The following is a 25,035-nucleotide window of genomic DNA, read 5'->3' on the forward strand; positions in this document are numbered from 1 at the left end:
ACTGACGCCAGAGGATCGCGGCACCATTTGGTGATTTCCCCAAGAATCCCTGCCTAATAGGAATTCATCTTTTATTTCACTAAGCCACTTTGAAGATCCCAGTTTATGGTTTAAAACCAGACTTTTCTGTAGTATCTATCTTGTATCAGTGGATCCCTGAGTAGTGATTATAGCGTATCTAGGTTTTTAAATCATTTACTCCTCCTTGAGAGCAGGAATGACTTCCTACAAATCTAGGATAGACTCTAGGATATATAATAGAGGAGTTCCAAGTGCCCCTGGAAGATTTCGGTGAGCAGGAAGTAGGTCCTAAGCTCTCAGCTCAGTGGGAAATGTGGAACTCACAGAGTGATACGATGTAGCTTAAGCTCTGTTTGCCAACATCTGGAGCACAGCTGTGTCTTATTCTTTTCACCATCTGTTAATAAAAACTGGATGAAGCAGAATATGGAGGTCTTGGATACACGTACAAATAAATATTGTGCAAACAGATAAGGGAATTAGAAGATAGAAGGCAGAAAAGGCCTTCATAAAACAGGTTTTGACAGTGATTAATTTTAAGTTGCTGCTGAGGCTTCTGGTTGGTGGTGTGAGTAGTTTGAATGCCCCTGGGTTAGGGAAGACTATGGAAGAATAACTGCCTGTTTTCAACTTTAATCATTCAGTGATTAATTGGGATGGACAATGGCTTGCATAGTTGTAACTTGGTTCTTGCTTTCCCACTAACGAGGAAGAGATGGGTGAGCAGAAGCAACCATGTTGGCCCCCGATCTCAATGGACATAGGAGGGGGGCCTAGTGTTTTGTGGCCTTTTCACAAGCTGCCAGTCCCCGGCGGATGTTGGAAGTTGCCCTTCAAAACTGCCGTTTTATTTTCATCACGCGGAGAGGGCTTGCTTTTCTGCCTGGGAATGTGGTGGTGGACTCTGGCTCTGCGCCCTTCCTTTGGAGTAAAGGCACTCTGAATTAGAAAAACAGAAGTGTCCTAGTTCCCTCTTCCCTTGTTGCTGGGGCACCTCCTGTTTCGGCTGCCCTCCCTCAGGCTCTTGGCATGGCTCAGAGGAGCAGGTGCCAAGGCCCAGTGGCCAGCACTGCTGGGAACATACCATGTCAGGGATTTAGTGACATCTTCCTGCACATGGTGAATCTTTTTTTTGGGGGGGTGTCTAAAAAATAACCTATAGGCACCAAAATTAGTCATACATAACATGATGAATTTGGGGAGAAATTTACATAGAATTTCAGCTTTCACCATGGATTGGCTCTTTGATTCAATAGGACGTAGCAGCTTTTCTAGGCTGGGTTAAGGCTGAGGGAGAGGGGTAGCTTAGTATGGTAGCATGAGGTAGGTTTTCTGTACTCCTGTTGAGAAGTGTGTGATGAGCAGTCTCGCGTAGTTAAAGGGGGGAAGGAAAACTGCTTAAGGGGGTTCTTTATTTTACTTTACTGATTGGGTTTTCTGGTTTCCTTAGCAAGTAGTGGGATCTTGTCACTTGGATTGGGTTATCTAAGGAAGCTGGAATTCTGCTTTAGTCATTTAGGAAACATGTCTTTGAGGATTAATTTTAGTAAAAATAAAAGCATACCAAAAATTTATTGCAGCGCTCTCTCGGTTGAAGAATTATTCATGCTGCCACCTGTTGACAGAATTGGAGTGTGCATCTGGTCCTCTTGGTCAGTGATCCCTGCCTACCAGGAATACCACATCCGCATGTTATCTATTTCCGGGGCACTTCAGGAATAAACACAGCTCCAGCCCTCAGAAGGCTCGTAATTTTTAATAAGGGCTACAAGCAGGCATGTTTAAAGATGAACATGGACCCGCAGCTAGAGGGGCAAATTCTCTTGGGCCCACCAATTGTAACCGTAGCCTGTCCAGGCTAAATCACTTAGTTAGAAGGAATGTACTCAAATATGTTATGTATGTCATCTAAGTATTTCATGGTGAGAATGGCTATTCTTACCTACATGCAGATTTTCTGGGCGCCTGGGTGGCTCAGTTGGTTAAGCATCTGACTCTTGATTTCTGCTCAGGTCGTGACCTCAGGGTTGTGAGATTGAGCCCCGCATTCAATCTCTCTCTCCTCTGTCTGCTCCCCACTCCCTGCCCATGTGCTTTTTCTCTTAAAAAAAAAAAAAAGATGCAGATTTTTCCATTACAAGATTTCCATGGATCATGCTTTAAGTTCCATACATCTGCTAGTTGTTTCCTTTCAGATCCCAGTATCCTCGCAATTTGAGGTACCGAGGAATTGAATCTCATACCATGAGTAGATCTTTAGAAGAGAGGGCGAATCAGTGGGTATCAGATGTTAACTAAATGTATTACAGAGCAAAATACCCACATTTTCCCTCACCAAAGTCAAAATGAACATCTCATGCCCTGGTACATTTTTGGTTGATAATCAGTTTCCACTAGTCTTCATGTTGTGCTCCTCTGACAGCGTGTTCATTTAAAAACTATGTGTGGCTGGATAATGACACTCTGCTAAAAATGGTTTAATGTGCTGGTCAGACTGCACCTTATCTGACAGTCTATTCTTGGCAGCTGATGGATGTGAGAATTACATCTGAATTACTTTGATTTGCTCAGCCTAACTTGAGACACTGATGTAAATCACTTTGAAGGATGCTGCTGTTTAGGACCCCATTTCATACTGTGTACCCCGAAGCCTTAAGTTAGGATCTATAGGCGGAAGCATACTCGTATTTTGAGAGTCTTGTGGACAGATCACCACTGCTCCTCTCTTCCTGGAGCCTTTGCCTTATGCCCGACCAGGGTGACAGAGCCCCTCTCCAGGACCTGTGAACTCCCAGGCCTGTGACTCTGCACCCCAAACTTCAGTGAGGGCCCCAGCCCATGGCCAGGGACTTTGTGTGATCTTTGTGACACCTTCAGAGACGAGGACACCATACCTGCCCTGGAAATTACACTATTTGAAGCTTGTCACTTCCAACTGTGCCTTTTAGTCTGTGATGCTTGGTTATTAAGGGAAAGGTAAGTCATCCCTCAGTGTCCTTTTTTTCTTCTTTATCCTCTTTTCTTTCTCTCTTACTGAATTCCCCTCTTCCTTCCCCCTAGTTCTTCACTTTTCCACGGCACCCTCCGGGATCCTTTTTGCTTATAACCCTCCCCACCTTCCTCTGTATACTTTCTCTGACTCCTTGCAGAATACTCTCTCTACCTTATGCCTTGAAGAAAACCTGGGTCTCCCCTTGGGATGCGACCTTCTTGTCTCTCCTTTTATGGAGGAGACTTGTTCTCCCATGGGAACGGAGTGTGTTGGGTGATGGTGGTGGTACCAGTCTGTCTCCCCACTGCTCCTTCCATCCTTGTATAAAAGCTCAAACTTGTCTTTATCCTTTGTGTCTTTCTTGTTATCAGACTTGCTGTCTGTCCTTTCACCTCTAGTCCCACATCGCCTCATTTTCCCCCAGTGTTGGCTTTTGGCCCCCTTTGCCACTCCTCCCCCCAGCTGTTTATACCGTGTGCCAGCCACTGTGCTGGGATTTACATACACTAATTGCTTATTCCTACAACTTTCTGAGTTGGACATTACCATGCTCATTTTATAGGTGCAGAGAGGTGGGTCACCAGGGTGAGTAGGTGGCATAACTGCAGGGCAGACTCAGGCCGTTTGTCTCTGGAGCCTATATTCCTCTCTGCTAAGCTGTTTTTTCCCTAGTGGGCTTCATGTCATGTGCAGCTGAGATGCCCAGCAGTGGGCAGTCACTTACATGATGGTGCATCCAAACCCTGGAGTAGTCTGCAGTCCTCAGGGAGAGTGCGAGAGCAGTATATACTGTATGGGAAGAAACCTCCTAGATACAGTAAAAGAAAAAAGCCAGGAGCCACACATTCGTTTCGTGTATGTGTGGTGAGCATCCGGTGTGGCCGCGCCCCTGACGCCGTGTAGGGTTTTGATTTCTCGAGCCGTCTCGTACACAGACTGCTGCAGTCATCACGAGCAGGCATTTCTCCTAGACTGTGGTTTTCTGCGTGGAAGGAAGACAGCATCAAGGAGCACATGGAGTGCAATTCTGGGAGTCGGCACATGGCTCCAGTCCAGGTTCCTTGGTTCTTCCATGTGTGGTTTTGGGCAAGTCACTTCACTTCTCTGAACCTCAGTTTTTGTAACTTTAAAATGGGAATGATACCCACCTGGTGAGATTCTTGGGACGTTTCAGGTGATATTTATTTACTCGTTCAACAAGTATTTATTCAGCATCAGTAAGTGTCAGGCACTGTTCAAGGCACTAAGGATATAGCAGGAAACGACTAGAAAGGGTCTGCCCTCATTTAGCTAACGTTCTGGCGGGAATAGAAATACAAAGTAAACTACGTACAGGAAATGATGTTGAAATCTACGAAGAGAAAAAAACCAGAAGGGAGGGTAAGGAGGGGTGCCCTGGGTGGGGTGGAGTGGAGCCACAGTTGAACAGGGACGGTTAGAGAAGTGCTCACCGACAAGGCGCACTGTGAGCCAGACTTGGAGGAGCTGCGGGCACACATAGATACCTGAGGCAAGAGGGCGTCAGGCCGAGGGACCGTGAACTAAGTGTTCAAGGTGGGACTGGACCCGCCGGTACGAGAACAGCAAGGACGTCAGCGTGGCCGGCACACAGCGATGGACAGGGACGTGCGGTGAGTGAGGTGACAGGAGCAAGAGTAGGTCTTTTAGGTCCCTGCAGAGTTTTGGCTTTTCTTCGGAGTAAAATAGACCTGGCACTCCAGGCTGTGGCGTTGAGGGTGCTGCCAGGACGCGCCGCTCTTTTGGTTGAAGCGAGGTAGATGGAGTGACGTTTAGGATTCTTGTAGAAATTCTCTTTTATACCCGTGGAAGAGCCGCAGAGTAGAGTGAGCACGTGGAGACCCGACACCTGAGTCCTGTTCCCGCTTCCTCGTCTGTTACGCTGCGCGTGCTTCTCCCTGCACTGCACACCTCGCGGGGTTAATGGAAGAGTAAGAGATCCAGAAGTGTCTGTAATGCTTTGTAAACAGCAGACGAACAGTAGCCGTGTTTGTGGAGTGACTGTTGGGACGTGGACTGAGAAGCCGTCGCGTCCAGCTTCTCCCCAGGCACAGTTGCCTCGTCTGGGAATGTTTCCCAAAAGGAGGTGCCCGCCTGGTGAGAAAGACTGCACGGCTGTCCCCTTTCTTGCCTCGGGTTCTGTGGTACAGGTAGCAGCCTGCGTGCAGGTAGGTGCTCGGAACTTACCTCTGGCTGCTGCCTCAAGCTGCACTTGCCCCGTCAGCAGCCTAAGGCTGAGCCTCTGTGCTGAATTGACCGGTCTGTGTAACTCCGATTAAAGCTCATCGTGATAAGCTTTGAACTGGATCAGGAAAGTCGACTTCCGGAGCTTTACTGTTGAACATGAGGCAGGCGATGACGGGGGCAAATGGGGGCAAAGAGGAGAGTGGGAGGCTTGTGGCAGAAGCTTGCCTGGGTCGAGCTTCCTTTTGAGTGGTGGGGACCAGAATGTGCAGTCTGTGTGGCTAATCCCTGGAAGGGCTGAGCTGCTGCCATTGTGGCAGAGAGCACAGAGCACCAGGGACTCCCCAAACGAGCAAATCTCAGAAAGGAATTAAACGGAGGCAAGTTGGGGGGTGGGGACCTTTCCTTCATGCTGCCTTGTGACTGTGTGGGGAACCAGCTGGGCTCTGAGGAGAGCTCTACCAAGAGCAGTAGCTGCCATTTACAGAGTGCTCACTGCGTGCCTAACACTTCACATCTTAAACATTTTACAAAGATTGCCTCTTACTCCTCAAAACAGTCCCATGCAGTAGGCATTACCTTTCATTATGGGCTGAGTTGTGTCCCCCTTAAATTCCTCTGTTCCAGCCCTAGCCCCTAGTACACCTCACAATTTGGCTCTTTTTTGGAGATAAGGTCACTGAAGAGGTAATTAAGTTAAATGAGGTCTTGAGGGTGGGCCCCTAATGTAATGTGGGTACTGTAGTGTCTTTACAAGAAGAGGATTTGCATACAGACACCACAGGGGAAGAGCCTGTGGAAGACACACGGAAGAGGCAGCCATCTGCAAGCCAAGGAGAGAGGCCTCAGAAGAGACCAGCCGCCCCGACACCTCGATCTCAGACTTCCAGCCTCCGGGACTATGGGAAAATAAATTTCTGTTATTAAGCCACCTGTTCTGTGGTACCTTGTTGTGGCAGCCCTAGCAGATCAGTTCACCCTCGTTTTATGTCTGAGAAAGCTAAGGACCAGAGAGATTGCAAAGCTAGTGGAAGTTCTTGCATTTAAGGCTGGGTAGAGCGGGGATTGAAATCCGGTTGTGTCTGGTTCCAGAGCCTGTGCCCATAACTAACATGTTCCCCTGAGCCCTGAGGTTCCTGGCTTGCCGCTGCTTCTCCTCAGTTTTGAAAACACCCAGTTTTTTGACTGGGCCACTCTTCTCCCTGTCTTCCTGCACCTTCTCGCCTGCCACAGCACCTTCTGTAGGTAAGACCCTGGCCAGGATGGCAGAAACAGGTGGCTTGAGACAGGGGCTTAGTGAATCTGGAAAGATGAGCCTCTGTTTGGGAATTCCCTTCCCAGTTCTCTTGCCATGAAACTGAGGTAAAGAAGACTCTCTTCAAAGTGGTTTGTACCTGCTTAGAAGTGGGTTAAACCTTCCCCAGTGGAATAGATATGTAGTTCATACTGCACTTGCAGGATTGCTGTCGCTGAGAAGTTTGGTGGTTCTTAACCAGCCAGAGTCACCTGGATAGCTTTAAAAACCTAAGTCCTTCTCCTGGTCCTAGATGTTCCCTTCTAGGAAGAATGGTATGGAATCTGGGCAGCAGTGAGCTCTTTTCTCCCTCCCCGCCCCTTTCAAGTCTTCCCTGACAATGTTGGTATGTCTCATCAGGTGGAGAACCTTGAAGTTGTGGAATGACTTATTTCTCTTGTTGGTACTTCTTCTAAACCATTAAAATGGTTGCATTCCAACAACATTAATATCTTAAAACATAACTCTTACATTTTAGTTTTCATTGTAGGCTTCTGTATTTTCCTTGGTTCTTTTAACCTGTTTTTAGGATGGGAGGATATGATGAGAGCTACTGTCTTAACAGATGACCTCTAAGCCACCAGAATTAATGATTCTCTGGTCATTAGCCGGTCTGAATGTGAGAGCCCCAAAGGTAGAACACTTTTGAAATCTGTTCCTGAGTTCAGCTTATTTTGTACACAGTTGCATTTTCCACCCATTCCTCCAGAGGGCTCCAGAGTTCAGAAACATTCGTGGGGTTGTTGAGTAGACTGGCTTCTACCCATTGGACTCGAAAACTAGCCAGTAAGATTTGAGCTTTTATTAAGTTGGAGGAACTGTTACATTCTCGTTCAGAGCTTCCTGTTCTTCCCTAGTGCTTTATTCACCTTTCAACCTCTATGCAAAGGATCAAGAACATGTTTTCTTGTCAGGGTAGTGGCTAGTGATGCTAGAACCCAAGGCCGTGGCCTGAGGCTGGGAACTTCGGCCTTTGGAAGAGCGAACCCTTAAATTCTTTGCACACACTTATTAGTGAAAATGTTGACTACATCTTCAAAATATGGATATGTGTGAATTATGTGCACATACGATTTTGTTACTATATACCTTATAAAATGTACCCTCCAAAACAGTAGCTAAAAAGAATGAACAAAACAACGCAACAGAGGTTCTGTTTTCTTTCTGTACTCCAGTGAGGGTTACTTTGGAAGCCACTGCTTTAGAAAATGGTTTTTCTTTAGAAGAGCTTTTCTTTAGAAAGGGATTTAGGGGAAGAGCATAGAGATTGATCTTGGGGTTGTTTTGGCTGCAGGCATCTAACTCCAGTTGTCAATTTGAAGCCTTCGAGAAGAGTAGGTTATAGAGCGAAAAAGCAGGACCTGGCAGTCTGAGAGAGTGCCTTTCTGTGGAAGGCTCACTGCCCTCACTTTGTTGGAATTTCAGCGTAGAATGTGCCAGGCATGGAATCGGAGGATAACAAAGGGAGTAAGGTGTGTTTTACTGTTTCAGGAAGCTCATCTTCTAAAGCGGACTATGGTGCACAGTGTAAGGGAAATTAGGCTAAAGTTGATAATAGACTTAGCATAGGTCCCGGACTTGCCACCAACCTTCTGCACAGCATCCCCAGTCTGACCTACAGTGAGCTGTTGGTGGGGAGGCGGGGGTGGGGGGAGGTGGAGAAAAGGACCTGGTTGAGGGTGTGTCTAATATTCAATAAGGAATTTGGCGGGAAAAATAAAGGAGGCATGGTTTTATCTGGACTCTTTGAAACTCCTTGCCCATCGCCCAGCCTGTGCTGCGGTAGATTGAATTGAGTCTTCACCTGGGGCCCAATCTTGCTCCTTGGTGACCCAGGTAGTCGCTTTGTTATCTACCTGGTAGTTACCGTATATTTGAAGCTCCAGGATACACCCAGCAGCTGTGAAGCCCCAATTCTAAAATTAAGTTTGTTTTTGAACTTAATTAAAAAAGAAGTTGCTTAATAAATTAATATGCAGTCAGTCAAGCCATTCCATAGTAGAAAGAAAAGGTGACATACTGAGTTTACAGGGCTTGACAGAGTGCTATAATTTCACAGAATTAGATTTGGAGTTTAAAGTAAGGCAACTGGTCAGGTAACTATGGCCACTGAATGGAAGACGGAAGACGATTACCCTAGTATTACCCGCAAATGTTTGCCCACCGTGTGCCAGGCATTGCTGTCTTCCAAAGCTAAGGCCAGGTGTCCATAGTGTACTTGATCTTAGGCAGATAAAGTTTGACCTTTCACTTCCCTAAATGTCAAATAGTCGGAACTTGATCCAACAAATTATGTTGAGATTTGAAAAACATCTAGTTAGTCAGCAGTTCTTTATTTTAGGGCAGTATTTTTTTTTCTTCATTCAGAAAGTACTATATGCTCAGTTTAAAAAAAATTAGAAATTAGAAGAGAGTATAAAGGAGTCAACGCATCTTCCCTTAGAAGAGTATAAAGGAATCACACATCTTCCCTTAGAAGAGTATAAAGGAGCCACGCGTCTTCCCTTAGAAGAGTATAAAGGAGCCACGCGTCTTCCCTTAGAAGAGTATAAAGGAGCCACGCATCTTCCCTTAGAAGAGTAAAGGAATCACACATCTTCCCTTAGAAGAGTATAAAGGAGCCACGCGTCTTCCCTTAGAAGAGTATAAAGGAGCCACGCGTCTTCCCTTAGAGGAGTATAAAGGAGCCACGCATCTTCCCTTAGAAGAGTATAAAGGAGTCACGCATCTTTCACCACAAAGAAAACCACTGTGAATATACTTCCTGCATAATTTCCCAGCATGTGGGGGCCTTTTTTGTGAAGAGGGTGCTTAGCCAGAGAGTCACTGTGGGAGGAAGGGGACAGTACAAGTGGGCGACTGGGTACAAGAGGCAGCACCTGGGCTGCGAGATTAGAAGTACCTCTTTCTCTGTTGAAGCCAGTCCCAGTGTGATGACCGCTAGCTGAAGCCAGAGCATAAGCGGACCTGCAACCTCCTAACCCTGCAGCCTCCCCCCATCCCCCACTCCTGGGTGGGACACAGGTGACATTCTCCCAGGGGTCTCCCAACTGTCTTAGTGTTAATACCTTGCTAGAGGGGAAACAACCTTAACTTGACAACGGCAAGGCCTGTGGTATCTTGTAGGTGGGTCCTCTTTAGCATATGAGAGTTCTTTTGAAACCTCCCATTTCCTTACTCCCCCAACTCCCAGTATATAATCACCACTCCTCAAGATCCCAGTGCAGCAGTCTTCCTGCCCATGGGTCCGGTTCCCGTGCTTTAATAAACCACCATTTTGCACGAAAGACGTCTCAAGAATTCTTTCTTGGTCGTCGGCTCTGGACCTCACTCCACTGAACGTCACCTATATTCCAAAACCACATCAAATGCATGATGGGTCACGAGAGGACAGCATATAAGAGTGTGAAAGCAGTTTTGTAGAGAGCAAAATGGAGTCTCTTACGTCAAGCAGAGGCTTGTGTCAAGTTAATGACGCAAGCAGGTAAGGTCCCGCAGCTAGGAGATCTCGTGGAACCAATGTCAGCTGACACCCCAGAACTGATAATGAGTAGAAGCAGAGACCCCAAACCAATTAAATCCCTTTAAAGAGGGAAGGATTTGGGCAGCAAACTGTCAGACTCTGCAGACCTGAGCCCTCTGTCTGACCACTTACACTTAACAAAGGCAACTGCCGCGGAAGGCTCTGCCCGATGGATCTCCGAACAGAACCGAGATCCTTCCCTGCTTGAACATAAGAAGCAGTCAGTGCTGAGAGCTGACCCAGACCAGACTGAGGCCTTATCTCAACTGCGCGCCCCCAGACTCACTGCGTGTGTGGTCCCGTTAACTTTCTACACCCTTCTGTTAGCTTGTTTGTTGTATGGCTCGTCTTCTGTCCTGCTTTGTGCTGTGGAAGAAGCCAGGCTTCATCACAGGGTGAATTGTCATTGAGTTTGGAATCCTAAACCTGCTTCATCGTTGTGATGTAATTTTGCTCTGTGACTGAATAAAGCTGGCATCATGGAAAGACACAGCTCATGTGTGTGCCTTCATAGCGTGCTCGTGACCAGTTTCTTCTGGTGTTAACCTGTAACGTTGGAGTGACCCTTTTGCCCATTGGGAACATGTGAGTACCTTGGGTTAAGCACATGGTAGCCACTGAACCGAGGTCTACCCTGCAAGATAAGCTTTTCCTCCTCTGCTTAAACTTGCGTTTTCTTTTCCTGTCATAACAGTAGCATTGAAACATGCCCCAGGTTTGATTCTCTCCATTCTTGGGTCTTCTTGGAAAGAGATGTAACTTAATCTATATCCTTTCTGTAATAAACAGCATCACAAGTTAGATACTGTGGGGGCCATTGGATAATTCCCCTTCTTGGAGAAATTAGAAAATAAACTCCAAGGGAAACCTAGAACAAACTATACTGAAAGCTGAGTCCCCTCCCCAATCCACTGCAGAGCAGTCCTTTTATCAAATACAATAAGAGCAAATTACTAGAAAAATTAAAAGAAAAACACAAATTCAAGCATAAATTTTAGATTCACTAGGCTTAAAATTACTGTGAAATTGCTATAAAATTCCTAAACGCATTTTCTCATTTCTGTAGTTACTGTGCTAGATTGCAGACCACATGTTGAGTTTTGTAAGATGTAGGGAATGGATAAAAATATAATTTGGGGGGTAGCCTAAGAATAATATACTCATCAGCTGTTAAAGCTATAAAAGAACACAAATATGATTTCATCCCTTTGCTTCTTTAACAGAAGAGGAAATGAAGGTGTATAGCTTGCCTAAGGTTACATGAGTAGTTAAGAGCAAAGCAAGGACTAGTCTAGTGATTTTTAGTTGAGCGCATGATCTGCTTGGGTTATATGACTCCTTAATCTTTGAGTATCCTAGATGTTAAAGCTGGGTTATAAAGTAGCATATTTTCTTCTAATTTTAAATTTTTGGAGATAGGCATAAATTCCTGATAAAAGCTTCTTTCTGGGTGGTAGATGTGTAGATTTGATTATTCTGTCAGCTGAAAATATTTCATTGACTTGTGGGAACTGGAAAGTGCTTGCATTTGATATGTTTTGTTTTTGGCATTTAGGTTTTCCTAGGACATTAGTTCAGGCTGAAGCCCTGGACAAAATCTGTGAGCTGGATCTAGTGATCACTTTGAATATTCCGTTTGAAACACTCAAAGATCGTCTCCGCCGACGCTGGATTCACCCTCCCAGTGGAAGAGTATATAACCTGGACTTCAACCCACCTCACGTACATGTAAGAATATACCAAAGCATTTTTACAGACTGATTCCAAGGAAGAGGCTAAACCTTCAGTTGTAAAGTGTTGGAAGGATGTGAATAGACTATTTAAAAAAGAGCAAATCTACATGGCCAAAGGTATTTGGAATTCACTAGTGGTCAAGGAATGCAAATTAAAGTTTATCTGTTGCTGGTGGGGATCTGGAAAAAATGGTACTCTCATCTTTATTAGGCATATAAAGTATTAATAGTGTTTTTAAAAAACAACAGCAATGTACATTAACGTTTTTAACTACGTGTATTTCATTCAACCCACCGCTGGGAGTATAAGTTATGGAAATGAAAGCACTAGCAGGTAAAGTCATGTTCACAATGATGCTTATTTCAGTGTTGATTTTAGAGAAAAACAAAACAAAATCCGAAAACAAAGGAATGTTCATTTACAGGGGATGACTAAATGAGCTAGAGCAATATTATGTACTCAGTAAAAAGAATGACTTCGTGCTATCCCCTTTGGCCTGAAGAAGTATTTCCTCTAGGTATTGTTGAATATCAAAAGCAAATAGCAAAATGATTCCATTTTTGTAAAACAGTGACCCTCCTCCTTTATATATTGTTTGTTTGTGTGTGTATAAGTGCTCTCCAGCTTCCTAAGAGCAGGGATAACTAACTGGTTAGGGCTGAGACTGAATATTAAGACCTGGGGTCACAGTGGATGGGGTCATGGGAGTGATGGCAGTGACGGTATAAAGGGACTGGGGGGACTAGAGGAATAAACAGGTCCAAAATTAACATGTGTCTATATGAAATAAACATATGTAAAGGTATATGTTTAAAGAACATTTTTGAATTAACAAATTCATTTAAAGAATTATTGTTCTTTCTGGTAAAGACAGGAATTAGTTCAATGTGTTTTTTTTTTTTTAAAGATTTCTTTATTCATTTGACAGAAGATAGAGACAGCCAGCGAGAGAGGGAACACAAACAGGGAGAGTGGGAGAGGAAGAAGCAGGCTTCTAGCAGAAGAGCCTGATGTGGGGCTCGATCCCAGGACCCTGGGATTATGCCCTAAGCTGAAGGCAGATGCTTAATGACTGAGCCACCCAGGCGCCCCTAGTTCAATGTGATTCTTATCTCCAGTTATTGGGTGTTAGATAGAATTACTTGTAATCATCTGAATGTGGAAGGGGTGACAATTGCATCTTACTGGATTAATGTGCATGGAATAGGTAGGTCTGACTGTAGACAGAGTCAGTGATAACTACAGAAAACCAATTTCAAGAGGGTAAGGATGCCTTTCCAGCTCCTGAGTGCCATAGATTCGGTAAAGTTTCAGTGAGTCTTTTTTCACTTGGGCAAAGCCCTAGTCACCTTTTGAAGTCTTCTTTTTAAAATGTAATAAATACTTCTGGAATTCCTTTATTAGGTCCCTTCCTCCTTTCCCTCTCAAGAAGCTGGTATAGGGGAAAAAACGCAGGGAGAGGAAAAGAGGTTTCTGAATATGCACTAAAGTTCAACACAGACACTTCACTTTTCAGCTGTGCCCAGACCTGCTGAAGCAAAGATTCTCATAAAGTTTGAGAACCTTTAACACTCAGCTGCCTTCCAAAGACTGGGTATCCTAAAAGAACACCCACAGTTACAGTGATGCCTCCAGAGACAGCAGCGAGAGTGCCACTGTGGGCAGGCTCTCCCCGAAGGAGGGATGCTGTCACCCTAGCATCATTCTGCTCTTTGTAGAAGCAGTTGTATTTCCTGGTGCTCTGAGGTCCTGGAAATGACTTCTGAGCTTTGCAGCTCTAAGGAAAATAAGGAAGCGAATAAAGGTGATGTACAGCCATCTCCCACCCCCATCTTGCCTGTTGTGTCAGGGTAACAACCATGGAATACACATGTGATGATTATGGGGCTCACCAGTAAATCATAAGTGCAGGTTATGTACCCAAGGCCCTGAGCTGTAATGGAATTTTAGTGTGTTCCAGATTTATAGCTGGTTTCTGATTATCCAGTTGAGTTGCCTGAGCCTTTTGGTTCTGCTCTAGCCTGCCTTTTGACAGATTTATTCCTTGCGACTATCTCCCCTGGTGGGTAATAGCTGTGGACATGGGACGCAAGATCCTCCTGTGTCCATGTTGCTATTTGTAAGTAGGTATGTTTCCCAAGCAGGTTAAAAAAATCAGGTTTTCTAAATTGTGGGTTTTTTTAGTTCTCAGAATATTTTTTCCGATTGTCATAGGTATATAATCCATGCCTATTTTAATCTACCTTTAAGTAAGTCATACGATCTAGTAAAATAACCTGAGTAAGATTAATCTCAGGAAAGAATGTGCAAGCTAGCAGAGGCAGGACTGAGGTACCTTCTCCTAGATCAGTGTCCTTCTAAGTAAACCAGTTGGTTCTTTGAGACATTTTCTTTTCTTTCTTTCTTTTCTTTTTTTAAAAGATTTTGTTTATTTTAGAGAAAGAAAGCATGCAAGCAGGGGGAGGGGCAGAGGGAGAGAGGATCTCAAGCAGACTCCCTGCCCAGCACAGACAGTGACCTGGGGCTTGATCTCAGGACCCTAAGACCATGACCTGAGCTGAAATCAGGAGTCCAATGCTTGACCGACTGAGCCAGTCAGGCGCCCCTAGACATTTTATTTTCCATATTAACTATTCAAACTTCAGAGAGCAAGGCAGTTTTAAAAATGTTTAGCGGGCCAGAGTGACATTGTCTAGAGATAGGTTGTTTTTGGGGGAGGCAGCATGGAGTTCGAAACTCTAAATTGAAAGTATCATTTCTCAATAGCACTGAAACGTGTATGGAAAGGTCTGAGAAGTTAATAAAGATTCCATGTCAGCTCTCACGAAATAAGGTTAACATGACTGTTGAGTGTTATTTCTTTTTCATTTACTTTCACTGTTACCATTGTCATTCAGGCCTAATTCATCATGCAGTGGGAGTCCAAGGTGAATACACGGATTTTGCACAGGCAAGTTTTTAATCTTTGGAATGGGCCCAGGTGTTGGCCCCATTAACTGGTTTCTCTGGTATTTGTAGGGGATTGATGACGTCACGGGTGAACCGTTAGTCCAGCAGGAGGATGATAAACCCGAAGCCGTGGCTGCCAGGCTAAGACAGTACAAGGATGTGGCAAAGCCCGTCATTGAATTGTACAAGTGAGTGTGCATCGACATTTTCATGGCAGACGGTCAGTTAGAACCGTGTGGTGCCCAGCAGGAAGGACACTGGGCTGAGGTGGGGTTTCTTTAAGCTAGACAAACCCTCAAGGCCCAGGACCTCCCTGGGAGTCAGGTGAAATGCTGGGGCTGTTACGTGGGAGATGCGGTTCAGTTATTTTATGCTGAAATTCTTGTAATACAAGGACCGAAACCCGATAATCTCTTTCTGGTTGTAAAATTATGTCTAGGATCATTTTCATCTTTCTTTTCAAGGAGCTGAAATAATGGTTTATATTTTGACACTCCATAAATATCGCATTTGGATAGAAGATTAGAAGGGACCTCTTGCCTAGATAGGTCTAGAGGGAATTTAACCAAAAAAAGCGAAAACTGTCCAGGCAGGTACTGGGCATGAGTGTCACACCTGGAGGGGATGTGTTCATCTGGGCAGTGGAGGGACAGCTCCTGTGCTTCTCCAGCCAGTTACCCCCCAGGGACAGTCGGGCCCAAAGTGGCCAGTAACCCCTGTTTTTCAAGAGAAGCAGAAATCTGGCTGGCTGTGTGTGTGGGGAAGAATCACAGTTTTTATGTTGGCAACAAATAACGTTCTTAACAGTATGCACACTGAACAAGACCCATTTGCAAACTGCATTCAGGACAGCTGTCTACAGCCACTGCTGGAATTGGTTTCTGACCTTATAGCTCCCAAATAACTTAGCAAGCCTTGAGATCGGAAGTTCCTGATCATGTTGTCATGATACATCCTGTGTTTCGTGATCTGTTGTAAGTAATAAGGGTTTTTACAGAACCAAAGTGTGTCAGTGATTTGTTTTTTGAAAGTGTATACTGAGGCAGATTTGGGATTGTCCAGATAGTATTATTCTTTGATATGTTTTATTTTTTTTTAAAGATTTTTGTTTATTTAAGACAGCATAAGCAGAGGGAGCAGCACAGAGAGAGGGAGAAGCAGGCTCCTTGCTGAGCAAGGAACCCAATGCAGGGCTTGATCCCAGGACCCTGGATCATGACCTGAGCTAAAGGCAGACGCTTAACCAACTGAGCCACCCCGGCGCCCCTCTTTGATACGTTTTCAGTAGGAGAAGAAGAGGTGGCATCACGGCAAGCAAGCCGGAATTGTAAAAGCTGTGGTCTTACCTAGGTACACCCAGTGCGGGTGTTAATAGATTGGAGGGGCTGCTTGGGCAGTTAGTGTGTGTGATAGGCCGTGAGGCCGTGCTTGCTTTATACCCAGGATCTTCACCTGCCCTCGTAGCATGTTAAAAGGAAGCCTAAAATGCCTTCGCGTGTTGGATTTTGTTTTTCAGGAGCCGAGGAGTGCTTCACCAGTTTTCTGGGACGGAGACTAACAAAATCTGGCCCTATGTTTACACGCTTTTCTCGAACAAGATCACGCCTATTCAGTCCAAAGAAGCATACTGAGCCCGCCCAGTGGAAGAACCAGGAAAATGTTGTTCATTCAGTTGTATGTGTAGTATTTGGGTGCCGTGTCCAAGTTAGAAGCTAGTGGGGATAGCTTGCAGCGTTTTTTCTAGTTTAAGTGGTGAACCGAAATGAAAACGAATGAGTAGAAAGCATCCCTGAAGAGGCCCCTCTCTGCCTTTCACGAGAAGGATCACCTACACACGTCTAAGAAGCCTGTGCACGTCTCAAGCCCTTCACGAGGAAGCAAGTACCGGCTGCACTTCCAGCGGCGTCTAACCCAAACTCTAGCTGATTTCTGACCGTCCTGTTGTTGCAGTAGTAGCCTTTTCACACGTGACGGTGTCGGCCTCGGGTTCCCTCTGTCCCCCGAAGGCTGTTGAACCACAGCACCAGGAGGCCTTGTCCCAAGTTCTCTGGTATGTGCCCTTCCTGGTGACCATGCAGTGAAGCCAGTTGCTCTTAGTTCTTGCTTCCCTGGGCTTGAGTAAGTGTCCACAATTTATTTTTTCTTTCTCTGCATCCATGCTCCATAGAATCTCTCCTTTGCAGACATCCTGGAATGAACGGATTTGGCTTCTCTATTTTTATTAGACTGTATTTTTTTTACATCTGTTTTCTCCCTCCCGTAGGCTATGAAGTAATACAGAGAGTTACTGCTTTGATCCCTCTCAGCAAGGGGAGGGTGTCCATTCGCTTCCTGCACTGGGAACTGAGCTCTGCAGAGGGTCTCCTTAATGCTGCTGGGCTGCTGGGCTGACTCTCGTGGGTTGACACTGCCCTTTTCTTTTATTGTGAAAAAATAAAATCCTCAAAGTCTTTGGGAGTCTTCAAAAAAATGGGAGATACTTACCTACATAAAATGTTAAAGGATCATATCTTGTGTATAGCAGTCATATGACCCTATGAAATTACTGCACTAAAGGAATAGTTTAGCTTTTTATTCAAGACAAAAAAATATATTTTGAAATGCTGCTAAATATTGATGCTGACAGTGTTGTTCTCCTGTGAGTGACCCAAGCATATTATAAATAGTTGGTAAAGGGAATGGAGCCTGTGGGTTGAGGAAAATGTTGCACTTGTGCCCAGGCTGAGTACGGCAGCTTTATGATTATGGGAAAACAGATTCTTAAAACTTTTTTTCTATTCCAAAGATGCTTTTCTATGGGGTGGCCACTAAGTCTAGAAATATAGACAATACAATTTTGTCATTCTTTGTAATGTAATATCAATAAACCATTTATTAAAAGATTTTCCTGGTTTCCAGACTTGGTGGCCACCTAATGTCATTTTTGATCTCCTCTGGGAAGGACAACGAAATTTATTCCTGTTGCCTTAAAAATAATACCCCTCTTCATGCATCGTGATTGTCCCTAAAGAAGGTCCTTTGGTATTCCTGGGAGTGACTTCTGTCTAACTCTTCATACTGGAGAAGAGGGCGGGGAGGAGACTTTTTCAGCATGCCACTTGTGTTGCAATGTGTCAATTTATTTTCTGAAGATGTCCAGGCAAATCTCCAGTCAGTTCCCTGGCACGCGTGTTCTGTATGGTAATGATTGCATCTTCCTTACAAATACTGCCCCATTCTTGGCAGTTCCTCTCTCTCTGTTCCTTCATGTGAATGTTCTTGGACTCTCTTAGTGGAAATATAGACTGGTCTCCTCCTCATTCTCTGAATCACCTCACTGTGTTACTTTTTAGGTTTATGCAATGGAAACGCCCAGTTCAGGTCTGTGAAACATCAGTGCGTAATACAGACTTCTGAGTGCTTCAGAAGAGCTGTGTGTGCATGCCAGGTGGTGGGATCGGGGTGAAAAGACGTGTGGGTAAGGGTCGGTTACCCTTGGGAACCAGGTATAGAGAAAACAAGTCTGAAACAAGGACAATGGCACAGTTTAGACTAGGACTGCCGTGGAGACCATTTCCACAGATTAGGAAGAGTAGAGAGTTAAGGGTGTTAACGTGGATTATCCAAGTAAGGAAAGTAAGTGTGTGCCCTTCAAGAGGCAGACAGATCTTCACAGCTCTTCCTTTAGTTCCCTTTTTGTTTAACAGACTCCCTTTGGAATTTTCCAGAGAGGTATGGGCAGTGGGTGGTCCCCGATGCCATGCTCTAGTCCTCCATCCTTCCCTCCTCTCTTCCAGCAGAATAGACAGTTCTGGTCAGCGTTGGAGCCTCTCAGTGTCTCAGTGGCATTTGCTGTTTCTGAGGCAGCCCAGCAAGCAAGGGTCCTGTGCTTGGTGACACCAAAAAAAGATAAACACCTTTTCCGTGGTCTTTGAAAGGTGATACTGATTTCATGGTTAGTGGCCTAAAAAGTCTATTTCTGATTTTCTTCAACAAGCCTCTCTAGTTTTTCCTCCAATAATTTTGTAAAAAAATCTCTTGCAAATATTTTGACAAAAGTGAAAGGGATATCTTTTCTTGTTTTTCCTTTTACTGCCACACATACGGTTCCTTTAGAGTTATGCAAGGAAAGTAGTTTGGGTGTCTGTAAGATTCCTACCTGTCCTCATATCCTGTGATTATAGTCAGCTGTGAATTCATTTTGCTTTCCCTTATCTGAACAGGCTGCGCACTTACTTAGAACTTGGAAACATTGCCGTGTGTAATATTCTCTTAACACTAAAGGCAGACATAAAGGAAGTACCATTCATTGAAGGCCTTTTGGGTGATAGATGCAGTTTAGGACCTTTGCAAACATCTCATTTCATCTTTCAGGCATCCTTTGAGGTAGGCGTGATGCCATGTTTATAAACAAAGAAGGCAGGGGTCAGAGATGTGAAGCATCTTGCCCAGGGGCTTGCCGAGAACTGGTGCAGCCAGGACTCACATGCAGGCGTCCCTGACTCTGCAGCCCGAGTTGGCTCCTGGATGTTTACTGTAGCCTATCCCAGCCAACCCAGGGTGTTGAACCTGCTTGATTTTGCTAGTATTTCCAAGTGGCCTCACATCAAAAGTAACAAAAGTGACATTCAGCTCTGTATGGGACTGTTCCTTCTTTTCCCCTTTGCTGAAGCAAAGGGAGCTGCTAGGGGAAGGTCTGAGCCCCTGATCTTTTACAACTACTTGTTTATAAAATGAACGGCTGTTGAAGTAGGCTGGGCTTGGGTCCAAGCTAATCTGTGGAGTCAGGTTCATGTTCCTCACCTACCCTTTTGGTGTCTGTGGTGTTGTAACCCAGAAGGGACCTTCACCCTTGAGCCACCCCCAGCTGTCATGCTCACTGTAGACCTGGGCTGCTTCCCTGATACCAGAACAAATCACTCCCTCGCTCTCACCCCCAAACAAGGCCCTGATAATAAACTGATCCTTCCTGAAGTGCTGGCAGGTGAGCAGAAGGTGATTGAGCCCCTGACATAGGGGAACCCTCGATTTTTTGTACCATCTTCCCTTTATCACATTCCACATCGACCTGATGCTGAATGCCAAATCACACCTTTGCCTGCCGGTCTGCTGTGGTGGCTCTGCTTGGCGTGCACGATTCTGACGGTAACCAGGGGAGACTGGCTTCCTGGCTTCCCCAGGGGCCCTCCCTGCCACCCTCCAGCAGCCACGCTCACATGAGCTCCAGCTTTACCCAGGCTCTACCCTCTCTTTGGTAGGGAAGGAAAAAGAAGAGCCATGGCTGAGGGGGATTCTGGGAAAGAGGTACTGTCGTGGCTTCTCCCACCACTTAAAATGTAGTTGAGACAAGATAGTTGGAGATAGAAGGGTCCCTGTGCGCGATCATAAATAGGACTTTTATAAAATTCAGTTCACTGTCCACTGATTTCAGTATTTGACTTTAGTTGTTTAACTGAAAAGCTTTACCAGCCTCTGCTGGAGGTCTGGTTTAAATCATACAGACCACAGATGTCCAGATGTGTGAAGACATAGGCATTCTTAGTAATTACTGTTGACTGGTACTTCATGCTAAGCACGTTGTATGCATTGTCTAATTAAATCCTTGACACTTAACTCTACATAACAGATATTTCAGTTACCCTGCCTCTGTGTGAAAATGGAAGTCATCCTGTTTAAAGTTGCGTTTTCAAGTACCTGTAGGGATGAATCCGTAAATTCAAAAGGGCCTTCTGTGTACCTTTTTCTCCTTTGAGCTCTCCATTCTAATTAATAGATAAAACAGTGTTATTTGTACCTGGAGTCTGCTTTTGGGCACGCTGGTGCTGAGGTGAGAAGGGCACTCAGTGGGTCCTGGTGGTAGTTGCACACTGTATATGCAGAGGGCATACGTCTCACCCGCACTCTGCTGGGTTGCAGGATCTCGGGAGACATTCATATCTACCTGATGAATTTCATTTATTACCTTTTATTTAAAAGACAGTATCTTTTCTTGCTGCAGTGAATTTTGCCAGAGATGCAATTTGGAAGGCCAAGTCGTGTTCTTAGTATGAATTGCTTTCTTTTCAATTCCCCTGCATTTTTAGTAACTCCCTTGTCTTATTTAGTGTCTCAAAAGAAGAACCTAGCAATGGACGCTTTTTTTTTTTTTTTAAACGGGAGTGTGGTTTGGTCATAAGTTATCATTCCTTTCCACCTATAACTGATCCAGTCTGGTTTCTAGATGAAAAGTGTGCAAGACCCAGATGTCGGGAAACCATGAAGCCATATTTCAACCATGAAGAAAAATCTGCTTCCTGCATCTGTTGAAACATACTATAATTACAGTTGTTCATACATGCCATACCTTATCTTTCTTTTAACAAATTGCACAAATCTTGCCAAAATAAATGCCATTATCTGTGTGCTTCAGGGAATCCCCCCAATTTGATCTCTGTGTGTGTGTATGTGTGGGTCTGTTTGGGGGGATGGGGGAGGTAGGGAGAGAGGGAGATGGAGAGATGGTAAACCCCTCCAAAAGGATGAGAACCCTTGGATGGTGTGGGTATGCATTCCTTCCTGGTAATCATTAGGCTATTCCAGGAAACAGCGTCATTCTGGAAATAAAAGGTTTCCTGTTTAAAACTTTGCCAAGGAGCAGTGCACCTTGAGATTCTCCCTGGGCTTGGTGTGTGTCTCATTCCATTTCATAAAACCTTTCTTTGTTTTGAAGCTTTGGCTGTAAAGTCGGAAATGTACTAAATAAAAACAAACTATTTTGTGTTTAATTCAGAGAAGAGTAAAGGAAAGAAAAAACCTCAGTGTTTATGTAAGCTTCAAGGAGTTAGGGCTTAGAGGGCTTTTCTAGTTTTATGAAAATTTGTACTACTGATTTTTATGTATTCCTGTTTTTGAGATGAACAGATCTCTGGGGAAATTGTTGCATTACAATGGCATTTCACTGTGACTCCTCTCAAGCTCAAATCTGTTCTCTAGCCAATGACAATTTGTCACTTCGGTTTACTGTCCTGTGAAAAGTCAGCTCCATTTTCCCAGAAGTTGTGTGTTTACGATGAGTCATTGCTTCTCCTCAGTGCGAAAGTTGTCAGCCTTCTTGATTTGGGTGTCTGTGCTTAATTCAAAGTATCTAGACCTGTAGTCTAATCTGTACATGCTCTCCTAACTGTTAATTATGTTATTGACTATTTTGATTATCTTGCTTGAAGATTGATTCCTACTTTTTAATTTGATAGAAATAAAGTTTTTTTTTCTGCTTATAACTAGTGAATTACTTTAACATTTGTATAGCTTTTTACACTTGATCTTCATAGATCTTCTCATTTATGCTGTCCTGCAACCACTTCATTATCAACAGCGTCATCTCCAATTTGCAGATGAGGAGAATAGAGAACACAGTGTGGCCTGGCTGAGGTGACAGTTGGTGGCAGAGCAAGATCATGAATGTAAGCGTTATGATCCCCAGTCTTGTTTTCTTTTCTGCAACACCGTGTTGCCTCATTTTGTATACACTCAGGCACCTTATTTGTCTAGCACTTTATTCTTTACGTACTTTCATAAACATCCTTTAGTTTTGTTCTTGAAATAACTAAATGGTGTCCGTCGATAACTCCCCCTATTTTTGCAGATCGGCAGACCAGAGTGTGAGAGTCAAAGGTCATAGTGTCCAGAGCCACTGAGCAGAAATAGAAAAGTCAGCAGGCCTGGCTAGTGGAAGCTGGAGTCATGGAGGAAACAGAGCCTCTGCAGAAGCAGCCCTGCTGTTGGGGGAGGGGGTGTGGAGGATGCCCTGGCTTCTCCCCACCTCACATTCTCCTGTCTCCTGCAGAGGCTTCCCATTAGCTGGGTTCAAAAACCACCTGACATAGCCTGAGGAACGTGTTCCACAGGCTTCCATTCCCCTGGAAGGTGAACTGGATATGATGGCAGTGTGGTAGATTGTATTAATTAAAGCCATTCACCCTTTAGGAGAATTGTACATTTCTGCCCCATTGGCTTTAATGCTTGGCCATACTGTTTGCTTTAGCCGATGGAATGTGAGCAAAGCTGAAGTGTGCCGCTTCTGGGCAGAAGCCTTAGGAACCGAAGCACAGTCACCAGTCTTTCCCTCTTCAGTGAGACTGTCAGCCTCCTAGGGCTCTTTCTTTCTTTCTTTCTTTCTTTTTTTTTTTTTAAACACTTTTTTTTTTTTTAAAGATTTTATTTATTTGACAGAGAGAGACAGCCAGCGAGAGAAGGAACACATGCAGGGGGAGTGGGAGAGGAAGAAGCAGGCTCATAGCAGAGGAGCCTGATGTGGGGCTCGATCCCAGAGCACCAGGATCACGCCCTGAGCCGAAGGCAGACGCTTAACGACTGCGCCACCCAGGCGCCCCTCTTCTTTCAACTGGAATCCTACAATGGATGTGAAGCAGAATTAATCCATGATGGATTAGTAGTGTGCATGAAAAATAAACCTTTGTTTTTATCATCCGCTGGGATTTGGGTGGAGTTTGGTACACCATAACAGCATAACTTAGTCCAAGCTGATTGACAGAAAATGGGCCTAAGACTAGTACATCATGTCATCTAGTTACACCTTTGATTCTGTTATCAAGCACTATTAGGCTCTGGGGATGCAAAGATGAGTAAGACCCAGTTTTTCCCCTTGACTTCCTCAGTCTCCTGGAGGAGATGGAAATACATTTAGATAACTACACATTAAGTGTTGGAATTAATCACTGGATTATAATTGAGAGAATACAGAGGTAGTGACTTTCTTGGCTGGCCAACTAGACCAAGAGATAATATTTGAGCTGAATGATGTAGGAGAGAGGAAACCCAAGCTGAGGGAATGGTATGTGGGCAGAAGGATGAGCCCCTATGCCAAGTGGAGGCCAGAAAGGTATGAGGTAGCACTGGGGAGATAAAGATTGAGTCTTATTGGGAAGTTGTAGTGACCTGGTCTTAACTTTGTTTGCAGTAGACAGTAGACTATGCCAGAAAGTGACTCATCACATTTACATGATAAAATTACAAGTCTGAACTAAGATGTGGTAGAGCTCAACAAAAAGGGAAGCTAGATTATAACAGGAGTAAAGCGTTAAATGTCTCCAGGGGAGGGGTTGGGCCTACCTAGGGGAATGGAGGTGAGTATAAGGCTGTGGGGAGTGGCAGACGCCGTGAAGACTGCAGTGCACTGCTTTTTCTCAAAGGGGAGTCTGCTGGTGCTCAGCTCTGACCTATTGTCACCACCTTGGGCTTGCTGACCCAACGCTGCCCAATCATTCAGTTTGTTAAGAGAAGCCAGAAACGATGCTTTCATGTGAAATCTTTTAATTGTTTACAATTTAAAAAATATATTCCACAAACAAAAAAAGTATTTACAATTAAAAAAATTAAGTCAGTTTGGGACTTCTGGTTTAGAGAGAGAGACACAGGAGGTTAGGAATGATGATCTTAGTGGTTGGAGAGCTGACTATGAAGTAAGGAGGTACGATATGTAAAGGCAAAAGAGTGTGAAGGTGAGGATTTTCTAGCTCTGATTAACAAATTGTGTAGATTTACAGAATTCTGCTTTGTCAGAGGACACCTACTCCAATGAATCACTTGAGTTTTTATACCCCTAGAGTTCCACTGAATGTGATTTTTCCCTTATTCTTTTCAGCCAGTGAATATGTAAGCATCCAGTAATTAAATGTGTACGTGTGTGTATGTATACATATAATACATGTGTGTAATAGAATTATATATGTGTATATATATGCTTACGTAATAGAAGGTGCTAAAATTTGTTGAGGGTTTGCTCTGTGGTGCCAGGCAATAGGCCAAGCATTGTATACCAGGTACAAGTAACGAAGCTGAGGTTCAGAGAAATGAAGTTATTTGCTCAAGACCACTCACCCAGTAAGGGGTAGGATGAAGACTTCCAACTCCACTTTACTTACAATTATTCAGCTGTTCTTCCTCATTCTGACTCGCACTGCCCAAAGACAGTGAGGGACCACAATGAAGGGATCTGCAACCAAGGCACATTTGGCTTCGGGCAGGAATCCCAGGAGCTGGGTTGGAGAGCCCTGCCACTTGGAGGCATTAGGACTTGAGCTGTGTTGAGTCTCCAGCAGCCAGCTTTTCTCCTAGCCAGAATCCTATGGCCACTCCCTTTAACAAGCCTAGAAGGCCTCCCATGAAAAGACAGATCTCATAGTCTATCAGGAGCTGACACTTTGCATTCCACCATCTCAGAGCCATGTGCCCTAAGAAAAGAAAAAGGTTTTCCGACAAGGAAAAATCAGTGATACGAAAATGAATGGTCCATCTCTTAAATCAGGACAGATCAGCCACTCTTGTCACAGGAATAGCCCACAA

At 44.5% G+C, this 25,035-nt stretch overlaps 1 protein-coding gene across 5 annotated transcripts in view; it reads left to right on the forward strand.

Annotated features, from left to right (window-relative positions):
• The window catches only part of AK4 (adenylate kinase 4), a 66,734-nt gene extending 44,787 nt beyond the window's left edge, over positions 1-21,947 (forward strand). For all 5 annotated transcript variants that reach the window (XM_034653623.1, XM_034653625.1, XM_002924672.4 and 2 more), the window contains 3 exons: positions 11,588-11,760; positions 14,785-14,903; positions 16,232-21,947. In XM_034653623.1, the coding sequence (XP_034509514.1) occupies positions 11,588-11,760; positions 14,785-14,903; positions 16,232-16,346 (407 nt within the window). In that variant the 3' untranslated portion in view covers positions 16,347-21,947. The remainder of the gene's footprint in view (positions 1-11,587; positions 11,761-14,784; positions 14,904-16,231) is intronic.
• Positions 21,948-25,035: the final 3,088 nt, after the last annotated feature.

The sequence above is a fragment of the Ailuropoda melanoleuca genome, chromosome 2, assembly GCF_002007445.2.
Source record: "Ailuropoda melanoleuca isolate Jingjing chromosome 2, ASM200744v2, whole genome shotgun sequence".
NCBI lineage: Eukaryota > Metazoa > Chordata > Mammalia > Carnivora > Ursidae > Ailuropoda > Ailuropoda melanoleuca.